Source organism: Strigops habroptila, chromosome 3 (assembly GCF_004027225.2).
Source record: "Strigops habroptila isolate Jane chromosome 3, bStrHab1.2.pri, whole genome shotgun sequence".
Taxonomy (NCBI): domain Eukaryota; kingdom Metazoa; phylum Chordata; class Aves; order Psittaciformes; family Psittacidae; genus Strigops; species Strigops habroptila.
This window is the reverse complement of record NC_044279.2, coordinates 64951801-64968277: the sequence shown is the minus strand read 5'-3', so window position 1 is coordinate 64968277 and position 16477 is coordinate 64951801. Positions and strand designations below refer to the sequence as shown.

The 16477-nt window shown below is 41.9% G+C and overlaps 1 protein-coding gene across 8 annotated transcripts in view; it reads left to right on the top strand.

Annotated features, from left to right (window-relative positions):
• Nucleotides 1-16477, top strand: part of CACNA1C (calcium voltage-gated channel subunit alpha1 C) — a 440223-nt gene that overhangs the window by 376535 nt on the left and 47211 nt on the right. For 4 of the 8 annotated variants that reach the window (XM_030480603.1, XM_030480597.1, XM_030480600.1 and 1 more), the window contains one exon: nucleotides 5768-5851. The exons of 1 other annotated variant lie outside the window; for it this stretch is intronic. In XM_030480603.1, coding sequence (XP_030336463.1) covers nucleotides 5768-5851 — 84 coding nt within the window. Of the gene's footprint in view, nucleotides 1-5044; nucleotides 5129-5767; nucleotides 5852-16477 lie in introns of all 8 variants that reach the window. 3 more of the 8 variants (XM_030480598.1, XM_030480601.1, XM_030480605.1) reach the window with 2 other exon arrangements.

Sequence of the window (16477 nt, the reverse complement as noted above, 5' to 3'; positions counted from 1 at the left end):
CATTTGATTCAATACCATTTCCCAATGAAACTGTCTCTTTTGCAAGGTTACTTTCAGGGAAAGCCTCTTTTAATGAAGTCTGAGAACTGACTCTCACAGCTCCAAATAGCCTGCAACATTTTCAGAAACAAATTCACATAGCAAGCAACCATCAGCTAAACTAGCAGTTCATCTCATTTTGCAAATTTCTAGCGAAGTCTGCTTTGGTGCCCTTTACAATGAGCAGGAAATTTTTTTGCTAAGAAATCACACTGCATATCAGAGTATCAACCCCTTTCCTTCCTATATACTCTTTTCAGCTGATTAAGATTGAATCTTCTTTTTGTTGTTTTAACATGCAGCTTTATTTCACATAAGTGATAGCAAGGTTCTCCTGTAGTTTGCTTTCCTTTTAGTCTGTGTAATTACCTACATGTCTTAGTTTCTTCTCCTGGATGCTTCATTTCTGAATTCATACATGCATACATGCATGAATGCGTGTCTTTCCCTTTTTTCCTATGACATTGCAGCATCTTCTTCACTGGGGACCATCTGACCTGCATTCAGATCCCACCCAGAATAGCCTTGACCCTTGCTGTGCTCTTCATCTTTAGAGACTTTTCTTTCAGAGGCATTTGTTAAATTTTGCCAGCCACCTCGTAAGAGATGGGAATGAAAACCTGGGACTAAGCAGATAAATAACTGCACATCAATTAGCACACAAGTGACCCTGCAGCTCCCACAGGGCTGGATGCTCAAAACCCAGCTGCTACCATGACTCGACAGCACCTTTCCCCTGAGGATTTCTGTGCTTCAGTGTAGATGCATTGCTCAACATATACCACACATTTTTGTTATGGGCCCCAGGTGACTTTGAGCTCAGACCTTCAGATAGACTCCAGTGGGCAATTTTCTCTGCTGTTAATGAGGCTTCTTAGATACTGCGTTACGATCTCATATTCACAAAGAGTAACAAAACTTTTGAACCCATTTCAAATCAATCCAGAGATTTCAATGGGTCCATAAGTATCAAAACAAACCCTAGCTTCTCTGATAGCTAATCTCAGCAACTAGGAAACCTAAAAATGATTGGCATACTCATTCTGAGATGCTACAATGTCTACTCCCCTCACACAAATGAGATTCCATTCCAGTCAGCTACTGCATATTTATGCTCAGCCTTTCATTAACTTATTGATCATGTGGTGATACACTATCCTTTGCTACCTTTGGAGAAATAAAAAAGTGGGGAAAAAATATGCTCTAATGGTGGGGCTATTTCATGCTTCCTGAATATTCAGTCCAATCCTCCTGGTCTCTTTCTGTCCTCCTTTCTCCCCAAAAGCTTCATGGATCTCCAAAGACATCCCACAAGAGAGGGTGACTACCATTCCCCTGTAAGCCCCTGAGGCTGCCATTATGTGGCATGCAATTATACAGCTAAATCAAGGTCAAGCATCTCCCTTTAAGGGTAAAATATGGTATTACACTCTAAATTCCCGTACTGCAAAAACAAACAGTGCCATCAATTCATTTCCAGTCAGACCTCCACCCCCTTGGGAAAAGTATACAGAACTTTCTGGTGGGAAAAATAGTTTGGAAATACAACCTCTTTATTAGAGTGAAAGCTCTTCCTTCATTCAGCTTGTCTTTCATTAGCCACCCTGGTACACTCCAGTGAAGAATGTGGCTTGAAGAGGTACTTTAAGGTTGCAAGAAGCAAGTCCCAAAGGGGTTTGGTTCACTCTCGATACGTGCTCAGAACTCCACAAGATTATGAGGTCTGATCTAAAGCAAAGTGGCCAAATGGCCGTTTGTTGGTATAAATGTCTCCAAGGAGGGTGGCTTTTCAAGGAAAGATTCCATTACCTTCCACACAAATGAAGCGTCTATATTCTCTCTTTTCTTTGAGCTCTCTTACTGTAAATAATATCTTCCTATTTTTCACCCTTCTGTTTGAAACACAGAGGGAACAGGTGAGGAGGAAAGGAAGGTTTTAAATTTCGTGTGTTTTCTTAATTCAATACTGCCATATTGGATGTAGGGTTGAGTAAAACTGCATTCATATCCATAGTTCCTCTCTATCACTCATCTAAGAGGAACAGGAGGAAGAGAAGAACTCTCTTAAGTCCACCTTAAAGCCACACAGTAACAGACCACGGTAATGCTCTTTCTGTGATCCCAGAGCACACCAGCTCATGACTTTCAAGCAAGGAGCTGGCTGATGAGACCCAGCAGAGCATCCCGTGAGAAAAAGCTGCACTACCAAAGTTAGCAGAGTGACTCAAAATGTGCTGTAGTGTCACAAAGGTCCAAAACGGCTATTTGTAATGGCAATAAAAATGGGACCTTTTCTTTCCTGAATCTCTCCGAAGATGTCCCAACGGTACCAGTGCAGTGTCATTACTTCCAGCTGAGGCTGCGTTACCGCAACTGGGAGCAAAATTTACTTCACTGGCTTCAGTGGTCATCTGAGGACAGGATTTGATGCTGCTTGTCACCTGGGTTTTGTACGAAAAGCAAATGCTGTTTCACCAGCAGCAATGGCTGTCGGGGTCTTTATAAAGAAGTTGCTCAGTAAAAAGAAACTGAATTTGTTTGCATCAAAAACATTCCTTGACATATGATGCCAATCATAGTAAAAATAACCACCTATCCATCACCACAGATTTAAAAGTAGATCATCAGCATTGTCATAGGCAAAACCTGAGCAACATGTTTTGGATCTTCATCCTTGCAGCTGCCCAAAAGCAGACTCTGTTTTTTTGGAGTTGTTTGGGTTCCTGCTGAAATCCTTAATAATTCCTAAACTATGCAATTTGAGAAGGAAGTGGAAGATAGCCATGCTATTAAATGCGTGCAGTCATTTGGCATGTGAGCAGTGCCATTGCCTTCAGCAGGACTGTGCACGTGAACAGGGGCAGGAGGATTGGGTCTGTTGTCTTCTACTCTGTTCTCTTTGATCCTGCAAGCGTACTGTCTGCCAAGGTCGCATCAGGCTGCAAAGGCACTTTTTGCAACTCTGTGTGATCTGTGTCTGTCCTTTATTTATTCAAAATGTGTTTGCCTCTACAATTTAATCTGCTGTTCTCTCCCTCCCCTTCCTCTTGGTGAAGTCTAATTACAGTTTTATTCCAGGTCCATCTGGTTGCTAACGATGCTGGACATCACTGCTGAATTCATTCTAATATTTGTTGTGTATTTTCTAGGCTGGACGCTGAATAATAATATTCTCTGAATTTGCTTTTGCTCCTGTTTCCTTCTTCCCTGTTGTAGCTAACTGCACAGTAATGTGTAGCCATGGGATAATTACTTCTTCCAGTGTAGATCTGCTAAGAGTTGCCTATTTCAGGCTGCAGAATAAAGGGGTTTTTTTTCTGGTTTGGAGGAGAAGATTTCAACGTCCTCTCCACCAGCTCCCTTCACTGGTGTAGAACCAGCGGGGCAGTGGCTTTCTCTGCTTCATAGATGGTTTTTTTTTCCTCTGTCCCAAGCATAATTCAGCTTATAAATGTGAGTCTCAAAGCATCCCGGAGGCAGTGTTTCAGCGTTCAGAAAGATGCTTTTTGCCACTGCCTGCTCCATCTGATGGTTGAACCTGCAGTAATTTCAGGTTCCCAAGCCTGGGTTGTGCAGTGCCAGTGCTGGGATTATTTTTTTTTTTTCCTCTTTTCTTCTTTTTGCTTTCTAAAACACTGCCTGGGAACACAGACTCACACTTTACCCATGACCTGACTCTCTGGCTAAGAATAGCAGTCGCAGTGCAACTTGGGTTCAGTCTCACTGGAGACGTGCTGCAGCTGGGAAACAGGGAGGTCAGATTAGCCTATGCTCACAAAACCAAACGCATTAAAGGAGTACGGAGGATTTTGTATGTTCACCTCCTTTTAAGACTGCAGAATGAGGGGAAGAGGTTGGCACAGGTGTTCAGTGAGCCCAGACACATTTTCTTCGCTCATGATACTGAGTTGTACAGGAAGTTTACATACAGAAGCTCATGTTCTGGGCTGAACAGAACCTTTTCCAAACAGGTCCTGTATCTTTATAGCCTTCCCAGTCAAAAATCATGCAGGACGGGGACACTAAGCAGTGCTGATTATCTTCTCCTGAGCTCTGCTTAGGACAATGAGATGTTTGAGATAGCCCCCAAAATGATTCTGCACAGCAAAGCAAAGGTATGAGTTTAGCACTTGCTAGCAGATCTGCCATAGCTTGTCATAGCTAATGTTGCAGTAATTCTGCAGCACTATCTTTAGCGTGAGTGAACAACAGGTCTCACTCTGAGCACATGCTAAAGCCAACTTTGCTCTTGTTCTTACCCGTTCCTGACAGGATGTGCCAGGGCATGCTACATTCACACCTTCATTTTGTGGCAAGATGTGCTTTCAGAGTAGCAGAAATGCCAGTCCTGCCCTGTAGTTTTAAGACAGGATCTAAAGCATTAGTAATAGAAACTGTAAGGCTAATGGCTGTCATAATACTCAATGTGACAAAGAAGAAGGTGACAACCAGTGAGGTTTAGATAGCACATCCTCAGCCCTACTGTGCTCTCTACTCCATTGTGATAGCGCAGACAGCCATTCATTCCCAGCGCCAGCACAGAGCATTATATCTGAAACATGGACTGGTAGACACTGGCAGAAGGGGAGCCATTTTTTGTGAGAACCATATGACACCATTCCTATACTCTTCCCACAGCCAAATCTAAGCCAAATGGGGAAGGGTGCTGTGTTGTGAGGAATCCGATGTGTCTGGAGGAGCTGGTCCTGCAAGCCCTACTCCTGTGAGAAGACATGCTTAAAGTGATCTGTGTGGCTTCCCTTTGCCCCCCGTCCCAGAGTCGGAGGGGAGGGGTAGCTGCCCTGGGATCACGTTAGCTGGATAGGGGCTGCTCACACAAGTCAGGGATCCCAGGACTGGGCTGCAGCTTGAGAGGCAACAAGTAGACTTAAGAGGAAAGCTCCTTCACGTATCAGGGCAGTAATTCTAATGGTAATTTTGAACTGTTTTTGTCTGTCTAACATTCCTTTTTAATCCCCATCCTGCCTGCCCCTTCCTTATGTAGGGTTACTTTAGTGATCCTTGGAATGTTTTTGACTTCCTCATCGTAATTGGCAGCATTATAGACGTCATTCTCAGTGAGACTAATGTGAGTATTACTCTACCCTCCCCAGGATACCACCACCTCCTCCTCCTCTGCTGTTCCTTCTCTCTTTCTCTCTTTCTTTCTCTCTCTCTTTTTTTTTTTTCTTTTTTTTTTTTTCCCTCTAGTCATGCTTTTATTGAACTTGCCGTCGTCCTTCTCCTTCTCCCAGGGAAAAAAAAAGGAGGGGGGGAAAATGCCTCCTTCTTTTTCACTTGTCATAGCTCGCCCCACAGCTGTGACTGGTGAAAGCGCACAGAGTTTGGGGTGTGTGTGCTTTTTTTCCCTCCAAAAGGTAGACATGCTTGAGTGTAACTTTCTGACTAACCAGGCTTTTGTTGATACCCTCCATCATGTGAAACGTTACAGAGGTTTGAGCAACCAATACTGTAGAGTGGTAAGAGACTATTTAATATGCCCACGTAACCTCTTTCTTTTCTTATTTTTTTTCCTCTTCTCTCCCTCTTTCATGCTTTTGTTTTGTTTTTTATTTTATTTTATTTTATTTTTTACTTTTTTTCCCCTCTTTTCTCCCTTTACCTCTCTCTTTCCCTTCTCTCTCCCTCTCTCTCTCATTCTTTCTTTCTCTTCCTTTCTCTCTCTCTCTCTTTCTCTTTCTCTCCTTGGCTTCTCTGCCACATGCAGCACTATTTCTGTGATGCATGGAATACATTTGACGCCTTGATTGTTGTGGGTAGCATTGTTGATATAGCAATCACCGAGGTGAACGTAAGTAGCTGGCGTCTGTCCATGATCGTGCCTGCTCTAACATTCACTCGTCTTTCCCGGGTTCTATTTTTTTTTTTCCCCCTCCCCCTTCCTTCTTTCTTTTGAGTTTGTTTTCAAAGCTTTTTGTTCAGTTTTGAAGATCTCTTTTTTTTGTTGTTTTTTTTTCTTTTTATTATGTTTTAATTTTTGGAACGACTTAAAGGACTTTTTGACTGTTGCATCATTTTCTTCCCTTCATAATCCGCCTGGCATGAATTAAACTGTATAGCAGGAAAAGTGATGGGAAACGTGGAGTGTAAGTGAAAAAGCTATTTGTGCCACGGGAAGCTACTAGAATAGTCCCAGGCCAGCACTTTGGTCTACCCAGTGTTATTCTTTGCTTCCCATGGCAGTTCAATACTCTCCACCCCACAGAGAGCTAAAAGTCAGTTCTTTCGAGTTGGAACTGCGGGAACCAAACCAGGAATCCTCCCTCTTCACACAGGCTTCCTCCAAAAGAAATGACCAAATCATCTGTGATTCCGTGATCTCTGTTTAGAAGAACCTGCTCCTAATGTCCAGTTTCTAATTTCGAAAAAAAGCTAGATAAAATAAAAACAAAGCAGGAAGCCCAAAGAAAAACGAAGTGCCAGAGTTTCAACCCAGGTTTTGGGGTTTTCAACCCAATTTGTTGCATCTCACAAATTCCATCAGCGCAATTGACACTGGTTGGTGCCCATCTCAGCAGACAGGTGAAGGATTGAATGAGCCACGGAGACTGAAATGAGCAGCTGGTGTTCAAGGAATAAATCACTTCAGGCAAACTTCTTCCTCTGTATTTTTGGAGATGGATGGATATAGCATTACAGGATAGGTAGACAAAGGACAGGCAGGAAACGAACAGATTCCCAAAAGAAAGACAACAAAGGACCACTGGGTTTATGAGCACGGACAAAAATTGCACTGCAAAATCTAGCTTAGCAAGGCAAGGAAAATAGAAAGATTGAAAGAAAATTGTTGTAAATATGTTAATGAAGGCAAATCAATCATGTATTTTCAAAATCATGTAGCTGTTGAGTAAACATTCCAGCTTGGAATTGTGTACTGTAGAGGCAATCCGTCAGAAGCAGGAAAGTGACAGCAGAGTTTTCACTCAGTACTGTGTTTAAGGGAAAATGTAGGCAACAATTTGAAAAAATAAAAGTGCCTAACTTGGAACTTTCCAAACAAAATGTTTTCTTATTTCGGTTCTGTTTAATTTCTGTTCAACTTCTTTATTTTATTTTTTCTTATTTTTTTATTCTGAAACAGGGAGATTTATCCAAGTTGGAATATTTTGATTTAGAATAAATGAAATTTTTTATTTTACACTAGTCTATTTTCGTTGTCTTTTGAGAGAATAGAAAATAGTTTCTAACTGAAAATTAACTTTTATTTTGCTTGTTAAATGTGCTACTTTCTGGGCACACACAAAAAAAAGATCCCCCAGAATGTTGTAAACAATTTTGGTTACCTTTTTACTAAAGAGATATTAGGAACGGACTGACTGTAGAGGGAAGTCACAATGATCAGTAGGCTGAAGTTGTTCCTTTTGAAGAATAAAATTAAAGCCTTTTTTATGTGAGAATTCTCACAAGAAAACTAAATGGGGAACCTGGCAATAGCCTTCAGATTGTGGAAAAGTTCAGTTCTTATCCACAGAGGCAGAACTGTACATGGTAACTGAGGAAGTAAGTACAGTTAACTGGAGATGAATTATGCTAAACATCAACAAGAGTTTCCTGACTGATGTATTTGGATCTGTACAGAAGTCTCATAAAAAGAAAGGCAGGAAATCCTTGTGTTTCCATAAATAAATAGAGGTCTATCATAGTCAGAAACCCTGTACTGCGGGAAAATCTAATGGACCCTTTTGAAGAAATTCACAGTAATTTCCTATAAATTAAAGAACTTTTTACATCATGGGTTAAGACACTTGATATACATCTCATTAAACTTTAGTCATCTGAGAGGAAGACAGATAGTCACCTAGGCCTCCTCTCACTGTTAGTGTAGTGAAACGCACACCTCCCCGGGCCAACTGGTGCCTCCCTGCACGTGTCTATGACAGGGAAAATGAATTGCTCTTTGGAGGTGCCCATCCAGTGGCTGGTGACTGTCTAGGTTTGTTAGGTTTGTCTAGACACCCAGCTCTCAGACACTAAATTTAAGCAGGATAAATCACATTCATTCTCAGCATGTTGTCAAGAAGGTCACACTGCTGCTAATTGTGCTATGTTCTGATCTTCAGTCTCCACGGCTATCCATACTGGGGTGCTTAATTACCATTGACAAGGCTTCCCCTCTTTTCCATTCCCTGGCTAAATTCAAGTTCATGTCAGCCAAGGCCCAGAATCCAGTTTTTGGTTATAGAAGTCTATGAAAAATGAGGGTGTGCTTCTGTCCAAGCAACCATCACCTGTCTTAGTTGAGGAGGCAGCAGGAGTGGCCCTGACTCTTATAGTAAGAGCATTGCACAATGGTCCCTCTGTTTCCTCTAAAGAATCCTTTCCTTCTATACAGTTTTTACAGATCTTTGCACACGTCTTTTTGTTACCTGGCATGTTTAAATCTTCTCTTTTTATCTAGGCAAGTCCTTTGCTACTAGTTTCAAATGTTTGTTACTAAAAACTTGCACAATCTTTTGATGCACTGATAAATGACCAGCAGCTATGGATGGAGTTTGTTCTGAAATATTCTGAAATCCCTTTGCACTTATAACCTTTATTGAATAAGAGAATGTTTTGTATGTTGGTTTGTCCTGTCGGATTCCCTTCCTGCTAGCAGCACTTGATATGTTACATCTGTAGCAAATGGGCTTTGGAAGTAGCAGCCCATCTTGGACGGACAGTTGTCATCTTCCCAAGCGGTGTGAGGCAGTTTATCAGATACACTTCTCCCCTTCTCCTCAGGAGCTTGTTGCTTTCTTGGTGTTTGTGGGTTTGAGCAAAACCTGCCTTGTGTTTCTGTACAATGTCTTGTCTTGTTCCAAGAGACCTGGAGTCTGAAAAATGAAAAATAAACACTAAAATTCCAATAAACTCCACTAATTGGAGATGTTTAACCTGGTCAGGTGCAGGTAAGATGTTTCTGCCCAGCTCCTTAGAAGCTGAAGGATGTTTGTGGTAGCGTCTTGGAAGGTGCTGCTCTTGGAGTTAAAGGACAGTTTTCATTGTGGTCAGTTAGGGAAGATGTCGACACCTGGCATGGGTTAGTTTGATATGTGGCCATATAAGCCTGAAATCTCTGAAGTTCACCAGACATTTGCATTCAGGGAAGCATACCCATCAGGTGCTGAGCTGCAATAGCTGTAGTTGCGTTGGGAATCCTGACCGGCAGGCTCCGCAGTGTGTGTGTAGGTATACGCTTGCATCTGTTTGTGCAGTTCCCCATGCTCTTGGTTTTTTTTGCTTTTGGCAATTATTTTTGTTTTCTGAAAGGGAATTTCCCAGACCAAAACCTTCATTAGATAGATGTGAGTGTGCATGGGTGACTCTTTGTGTGTGTCCACTGGTTGTAGTGTGTATTCCTGAATGTGTTTGGATGCCTGTGTATGGGCTTCAAATCCATGGGGGAGTGTACAGACATGAATCCGTGTGTGGGAGAAAGAGAACGTGTATGCAAGCATACGTATTTCATACACATTTGTGTTGTTGAATGGTTGTTGATGGAGACACATGAGTTGTCGTGTATGTAATTGAGTCTATGAATAAGTTTTCTGAGCCAATGTAGTTATCTTACTGTGCAATTTGTCTGCTTATGGGTGGGTGTTTATATATCTGAGAGTTTCCTCTATGCAGGCATGTTCATCTGCATGCCTGTGTGTGAGTGTACACTTGCGTGGCAAGCTCAGCATATTTTTGTTAGCATGGCTGTGCATTCAAAAACAGTCAGAATGCATGTACTCATGAGGTAGGCTCCCAGGTCACCTTCAGCATTTCTGAGTCCTTCAGGAAACCTCCACTTAAAACATCTCCATGGTGTGGAGACATATCAAGTGATAAGTCCAACTGCATCACGTTAGGCCCGCTTGCTTACTGCAATTTGGGAACATCTCCCAAGTGCCCCACCACCAGCTCCGCAGACACATGGAGAAGCAGCTCACACAACTGAGTGCAAAGGGCATGGGGCAGGTTAAAATCTGGTGGGTTTGGAAGCTTCAGAGAGTGGCACAGTTTCTGCCAAATTCACTTTTAAATTGCCTTACTTTCAAGATGCGTTTTCAGAGCTTTGCTTCTCAGTAAGTGTTACAGAACTAACTTCCTAGCCAAAAAAATAAAGATTTTTCCAAAATTTCTAGAAATAGTTAATGATTGTATTTTGGGCCTCTCTTAAGCCACTTCTTAAGTAAAGAGGGAGGGGAGGACTTCTTAATCTGCTATTAAAAAAAGAATTTCTGAGGCAGAGACCACATATACCATGTGTCAACTCTCTTTAAGTGCTAGTACCAAGAATTACTGTTGAGGAATAAGATGAAAGGTTATATAATATATGGGGACTAGGACGTGGGGTCTATGGGTTGTTTTCTTTGGACTTTGAATGGATCCCTATACCTCAGTCTTCCCATCAGTAAATTGGAGATTGTTGTTATTCCCTATGTTAAGAAAGCATTGTCGTCAGTGTTTACAAAACACTTCTAAGTTCCTTAGAAGAAACCATTAAGGTGGTAAAGATTACTACTGTCTATTATAATAATAGGAAATAAAATATTATAGGAATTGAATAAAAGCCAGCAAATTTGGAATAGATCATCCCAGAAGTAGCCCCAGGCACAGCCATGCATTTCCTTCCTTTCCACAGAACACAGCCTGGAGTTGGGTGCCTGCTATCCCCTCCTCCAGGCAAAGAAAATTGCTCATTACTATTTCTTGTGTTTTATCAAAGGGGGAAATTAAGTTCTATTTGTGCTCTGTGCTATCATGTCACTGGGAAAGATGGTAATGTAACTTCCTTCCTCTCAGTCGGAGAGAAAAGCTGATACCTCTCTTGTCCATAGGGTCCTTTTTATTTCACCCTTTTCCCTGCCAGTGTCAGACCAAAGATGCGCTGTGGCTGAGTCTTCATTTGCCACCAAAGCGATGCTCATAGCAGTGCCCACTGAGCTGGATGCGTCCCTGTGGCCAGCTGAGAGCTTGGCCCATCCAGCTGCAGTGGGCCTTTCGTGGCATGCAGATGTATGAGAGTTACAGAGGCATGTTCAAGTGGCAGCATGTGTGGCTCCAGAGGCACAGGTACAACAGTGACAGTGGGGATGTCGTGGTTTGATTCTGTCTGTCTTGAAAGCATGTTGGAGAGGGAGGGTTTGTGCCTACTTGTGAGCCTGTCAGCAAGGGCGTCTGCGAGTGCCTCTGAGTGTGTCTGCATGTGTGAGTACCTCTGTGTTCATCAACTGTGTTTGGGAGTGCATGAGAATAGCTGAGCAAAACCATCTGGACTGGTATCCATCTCACCTGTTCCACTCAATGACCATACTTGCATGTCTGAGTGTGTTTGTGAACACTGCAGGAGATACAGAGGAGGAGGAAGAGATACCCGTGATGGGTATGCAATGTGATACAGCAGATGTGGCAAGCTGGGGGAGGGTGTGCATGGATACGAGATGAGAACTATCAGAGATAGGGAATTGGTGACTTGTGGGCTTTTGTGAAATAATGGAGTATTTCCCTGCGAAAGTCGGCCTCCTGTTGTAGCAGTACAGGTTTTTCCAAGAGTGAGCATTGTGACTGCTTTGAGGGTTGAAGGAAATGGTGTGGTTTTTTAATGGGAGAGGTGACACAAGGAGGAAAAAAAAGGAAAATACAGTGTTGCACGTGATCTGATCCATGGTGGCATCTGGGAGACACAGGACCTGGGTGCTTCAGGAAGTAGCACCGCTATGAAGAAGGTTAGAGAAACCCAAAGCCCATCTTACTGTATTAGTGCCCCTAGGAAATGTTGGTCAGGGCTGTTGTGCACAGGACTGCTGTGTAGTGGTTTGGCGTTTACCAGATATTCAGGAGAGCTGAGTACTTTGTATCTTGCCCTTCTGAAAAGGTTTCCAAATTCTGGTATGAAGTCAGCAGGGGGTTGCAGCTTGCTTGATTCCTGAGTACTGATGCAGTAAGGTCAGAGAGATACCGAAGCATTCAGCTCCCAAGAATACTTGGAGGCCTGTGCAGTGGGTTCTCCTTTAGTCTTTTTTTTGTTTCTGAAGTAAAGCAGCTCAGGCTTAAACCAGGCGCATGGGGCCTTTCCTTACAGTCATCTTGTTTTTGGTGTCAAGAGGCTTCATATGATTTGTCATGAGCTCCTGCTCCCATCCTTTGGAATATCTGACAGCCTGTACTCAAGTCTCCCTCTCACCTTCTCCTGCACTTCTCCCTTTTAACCCACCTCCTACCTTTCTTCCTTTTCTCCCTTGCTTCCTCTCCCTTGTCTCCAGCCACACTAAACCTCACAAGCTCATTTTCACCCTCAATCAATGTGTCTGAAGGCAGAGAACCAGTGGCTTAAATCCTGCAGTCCTTCAGGCAGAACTGCCCCAGGGCACTTCACCTGAGCAAGGACTGGAGCGGTCAGCCTCTGCGACAGTCCTATACACACACCCCCCCACAATGGGAGCAAGGATCAGTGGAAGGACGACATACATCTAGCCTGCACCTCAGTTGGGACTGGCATTCACCTCTGTCGCTGTGTCTGTCTCTCTGTCTCTGCCTGTCTGGTTCTCTCTGCTTCCATGCCCTTTGCTGCTCAGATTTTGGCCATCAGCTGCCACTGGACACAAATCTTTGTAATTCCTAGAACTTGCAAGTTCATTTACTCAAACCTTCCGGAAGAGGCAGAAAACATCTCCTTCGTCTCTCCTTCTCTCTCTTTCTTTCTTAAGTGCCATCTGGGTAGCAGAGGCCTCCAAATTATGTAGCAAAGGGCTGGAGAAGCACAGTGGCTTCTTTTGACATCTCGTATCGTCATACCCTTACTGCTGCCATCCTAGAAGTTGTGTGTAGTCCTGAGCTATCCCTGTGTGCGTGTATATGTCTGTATATATGACTTGTTTTCTTTTTGGAAAAAGAATGGGGGGAGGGGTGGATTTAATTTGCTTTTTCTAATATCTGGTGGTGTTTTTATCGCTAGAATAATACAGGTAACGCACCACGGTGGCCCCAGCTTCTGTATGTGGGAAGCCACGTTGAAGCATGGTTGTGAGCTGTAGCAGTGGCAAATGCTAGTGCTTTATTTTGCCTTTGGTGAACATCAGGAGAGCTGCCCTGAACTGTTCCCCAAATTAGGCTTAGATCAATTTGAATTTGATCACCTCCCATGCTTAATCAAAAATTCTAGTGCATGTTTTTCACCCTGTGTGGTGAAAGTATGTATGAAAGTACGGTAAGACTATTTGACCACAACCATGTTTGAACAGGGTTATTTTGGTTTTATTTATGTATATTTTTGTCATGAAAATGGGGCCTATTTTTATCTATTTTGCTTAAAAATGTTGGTATTCTGAGTGCATTTCCAGAGTTCATAATGTGATTTGCCTATTCAAAGAGGTAATTTTGGTAACTGCACAACTTCTTCTGTAAGGAAATCTATATGAAATACAGGAAAACAGAAAAAAGTATATATCTATGCAGAAAAGGGGGTAGTAAATGCAAATTACTCCTTCCTCATCTTCCCTGAGTATTTGAGCTGTAACTGATGACTAGCAATATTAGCACCATAAGAAGAAAGCATGTAGTTCCCATTTTGAAAGACTTTCCATACTCCCCAGTTTTGAAGAAATACCTCAAGGTTGTGATTTCCACAAAACTATTTGTTGTACTTGGCTTTCAACATTATTCAAGGTGCATGGAATAATCAGAATGTATTTTAATGAAGGGGAGATTTAAGAGTAGCATAAATTTGACCATGCACATGCTAGTTGCTTAAAATACAAGAAACAGAAGATAAAGAATCAAACAAATTCTTAAAAGCTAATTGTGAAAGCAGCAAAAAGAAAGTTAGATAGCCCTATAGCTGTAAGACTTAACTGGATGCACAAACCTGTCTGGAGTCCTTCTGAGCGAAAATGTTTAGAACTGTCTCTAAAATAGTGGGGCACAGCACCTCAGTGAGTGCACTGAGGGGTGGATAGTTCTTTAAATTACTGCAGGTTTTCACATACCCAAAACCTTGGTGGGTTTTAAAGCTGTTAGAGAAGAGTCCTGTTTTCTTATTTGACTGTAAATTATTGTTACAATAACAATAATAGCTAATAGTAGGAATACAAAGTACCACAGGCCTTGTCCTGTGTTGGTTCACAGGTAAAATAAGTGTGTGATGTACATTTCAGTACAAAGACCTCTTTAAAAAGCCTACAAACAGATATTTTTTTGACCAGTATTTAATTTTTCCTGTCATTTTTCTATCACATCACTCTAAAAAAAAAACCCTGCTACATTATTCTGGCATCAACGTTTGTGATATAATATAGTTATGTTTCATTGTCCTTTTAATTTCAATGTTTTTTCACAAAGCTAGTTAAAACACCAGTTAAAAGGCAAAAGAAAAAATAATAAAAACCATTAGAACTACCCCAAGCTGGTTATATTTCCATTGGCTTGTTAGCCAGGATAAATCATTCCTTTTACCTAGCAAAAGTTTCCTTTAACTTTCCCTGAACTCTAATAGAGATTATATCTTTATATGAATCCACAGTAAAATCCCTGCCTGATTCCTTAGATCATCTCAGAACATATCAATGTTAATTAATGATAGCTTTCTAAGCACAATAAGTTAGATGGTCAAAAAAAGTGCTTGAGTGAGTGCAAATTCAGCTAGTTCTGTTATGTAAGGCAATTCCTTGAAGCAGTGAAAGATGATTTCTGGCATTTAATTCTCCTTTTTCTAAGACCTACTTCGCTGAGATGCCCAAGGAGTTTTCCAATGCCGCTGTTCTCCACCCACAGATTGCAATAATAAAGGGTGTACAATCCCCTGTATTTCACTCATTCAGTTTTGCTTCTGTTCCTCATCCAAATTACAAAAGCTTTTAACACTGACCCTCCAAGACCTCATTGCGTGTACCATCTCATACTATTATGCATATTTAGAGATCTGCTAACTGGTTCCAGATTGCACTGCCAGTTGCAATGAAAGTAATGAAGGTGATGGAAGAAGGGAAGACATGCACAAATATTTTACCTGTTTTCCTCTTTAACTTTTTCTGTTTCCCCATCTTCTTATCCCCAGTGACTTTGCCCAAATTTTGCTGAAATCTCAGATAGCAGACATCATGTTTCCCATTCCCAGGAGCACTAGAAGTAGTTTTCAACAAGGCAGTTATTAGTTCCCCTCTACCTCCTGTATGGGTGATCTTTCCTGTCTGTCTCCAGCCAACATGCCATCAGTCCATGGGAAAGGCTGTTCCCCTTTGTGAAGGTTTTTGTGCCAGGCATTCGGCAGCAATTCAACATGGTGACGGGTACCATTCTGCAAACCCAAATGCACAGACTAACAGGAATTTTTGCGGTTCCTATTCAATAAAGACCTGTTTGTGGCAGTTTTGCTGGTAGGCAAGGAATGTGGCCTTCCAGCCAGATTTGTGATTGAAGGTAAACACATACAAACTAATTTTACCCTTCTGAATATAGTCAATATAGCACCTTTGTTTAGCTTCTGCCGTGCTCCCTCTACCCTCATAGGTACCAGCCAGGCAAACATAAGGGGTTTTTTAATTTCTCACTAGACAACTGTTTTTAAAATGGCTGTGCTCTTACCTTCTCTCAGTGGTCTATTCTTTGTGGAGACTGTCTGGCACGACATGCCAACAAAATGACTTCTGCTTCATATACTTTCATAGACATCTGCTAAATGGGACCCATTCCCTGCTGCATCCAGATGACCTTGCTGTAGAGACTGGATTGCTGCTTATGGTTAGCTGATTGATGGCCACGAATGTCCTGGCTCTAATTGCTAGTAAAACTGTTGGAGAGTAGTGGGACATCCCAGCTGGTCACATCCCAGCCATTCTCTCAAAATCCACTTTTAAACAGAGATGCCAGTCAGTGGTGCTGTCTGCTGAGCCTTGTCTGAGTGACTGGGAGAAAATCTGTTTCACCCAAATCAAATGACATCTTTTCCTAAGCTGAACAGACATCAAGGAAAAGATGCCTCAGCAGTAAAGAAACACTTGTTAATAGAAAGGCACTAAAACAGATTAATATTTAGGGCTAAAGAATTTGAGGCTCAACTGTTTGCACAGACGTGAACATAGTAAATCACACACAGTGAGCAGTACACATCATCCAAACTATCCCTACTATTTTTTTTTTTACCAAAGAATTCATCAACTCAATAAGAATTTATTTTTGGTAGAGGTGTAGAGCAAAAAAACTGTTGCTCAATAGCTTTGTAACAGCTATCTGCAGTTACATATGACCACCTCTAACTTGCTGTGATAGCGCTGCGATTGGCATTCCAATCCCAGAATAGCTCGTAGGCTTTATTGTATCCCATATTAATATACAAAAATTCAGTACGACTCTGTAGGCTGTTCTCTTCTAGGAAACCTTCTGCATCAACATTAAATAACTTTCTAATTTAAAAGGCAATGAAAAGACACAGCCTGGGAATTAAATAATAACTGCT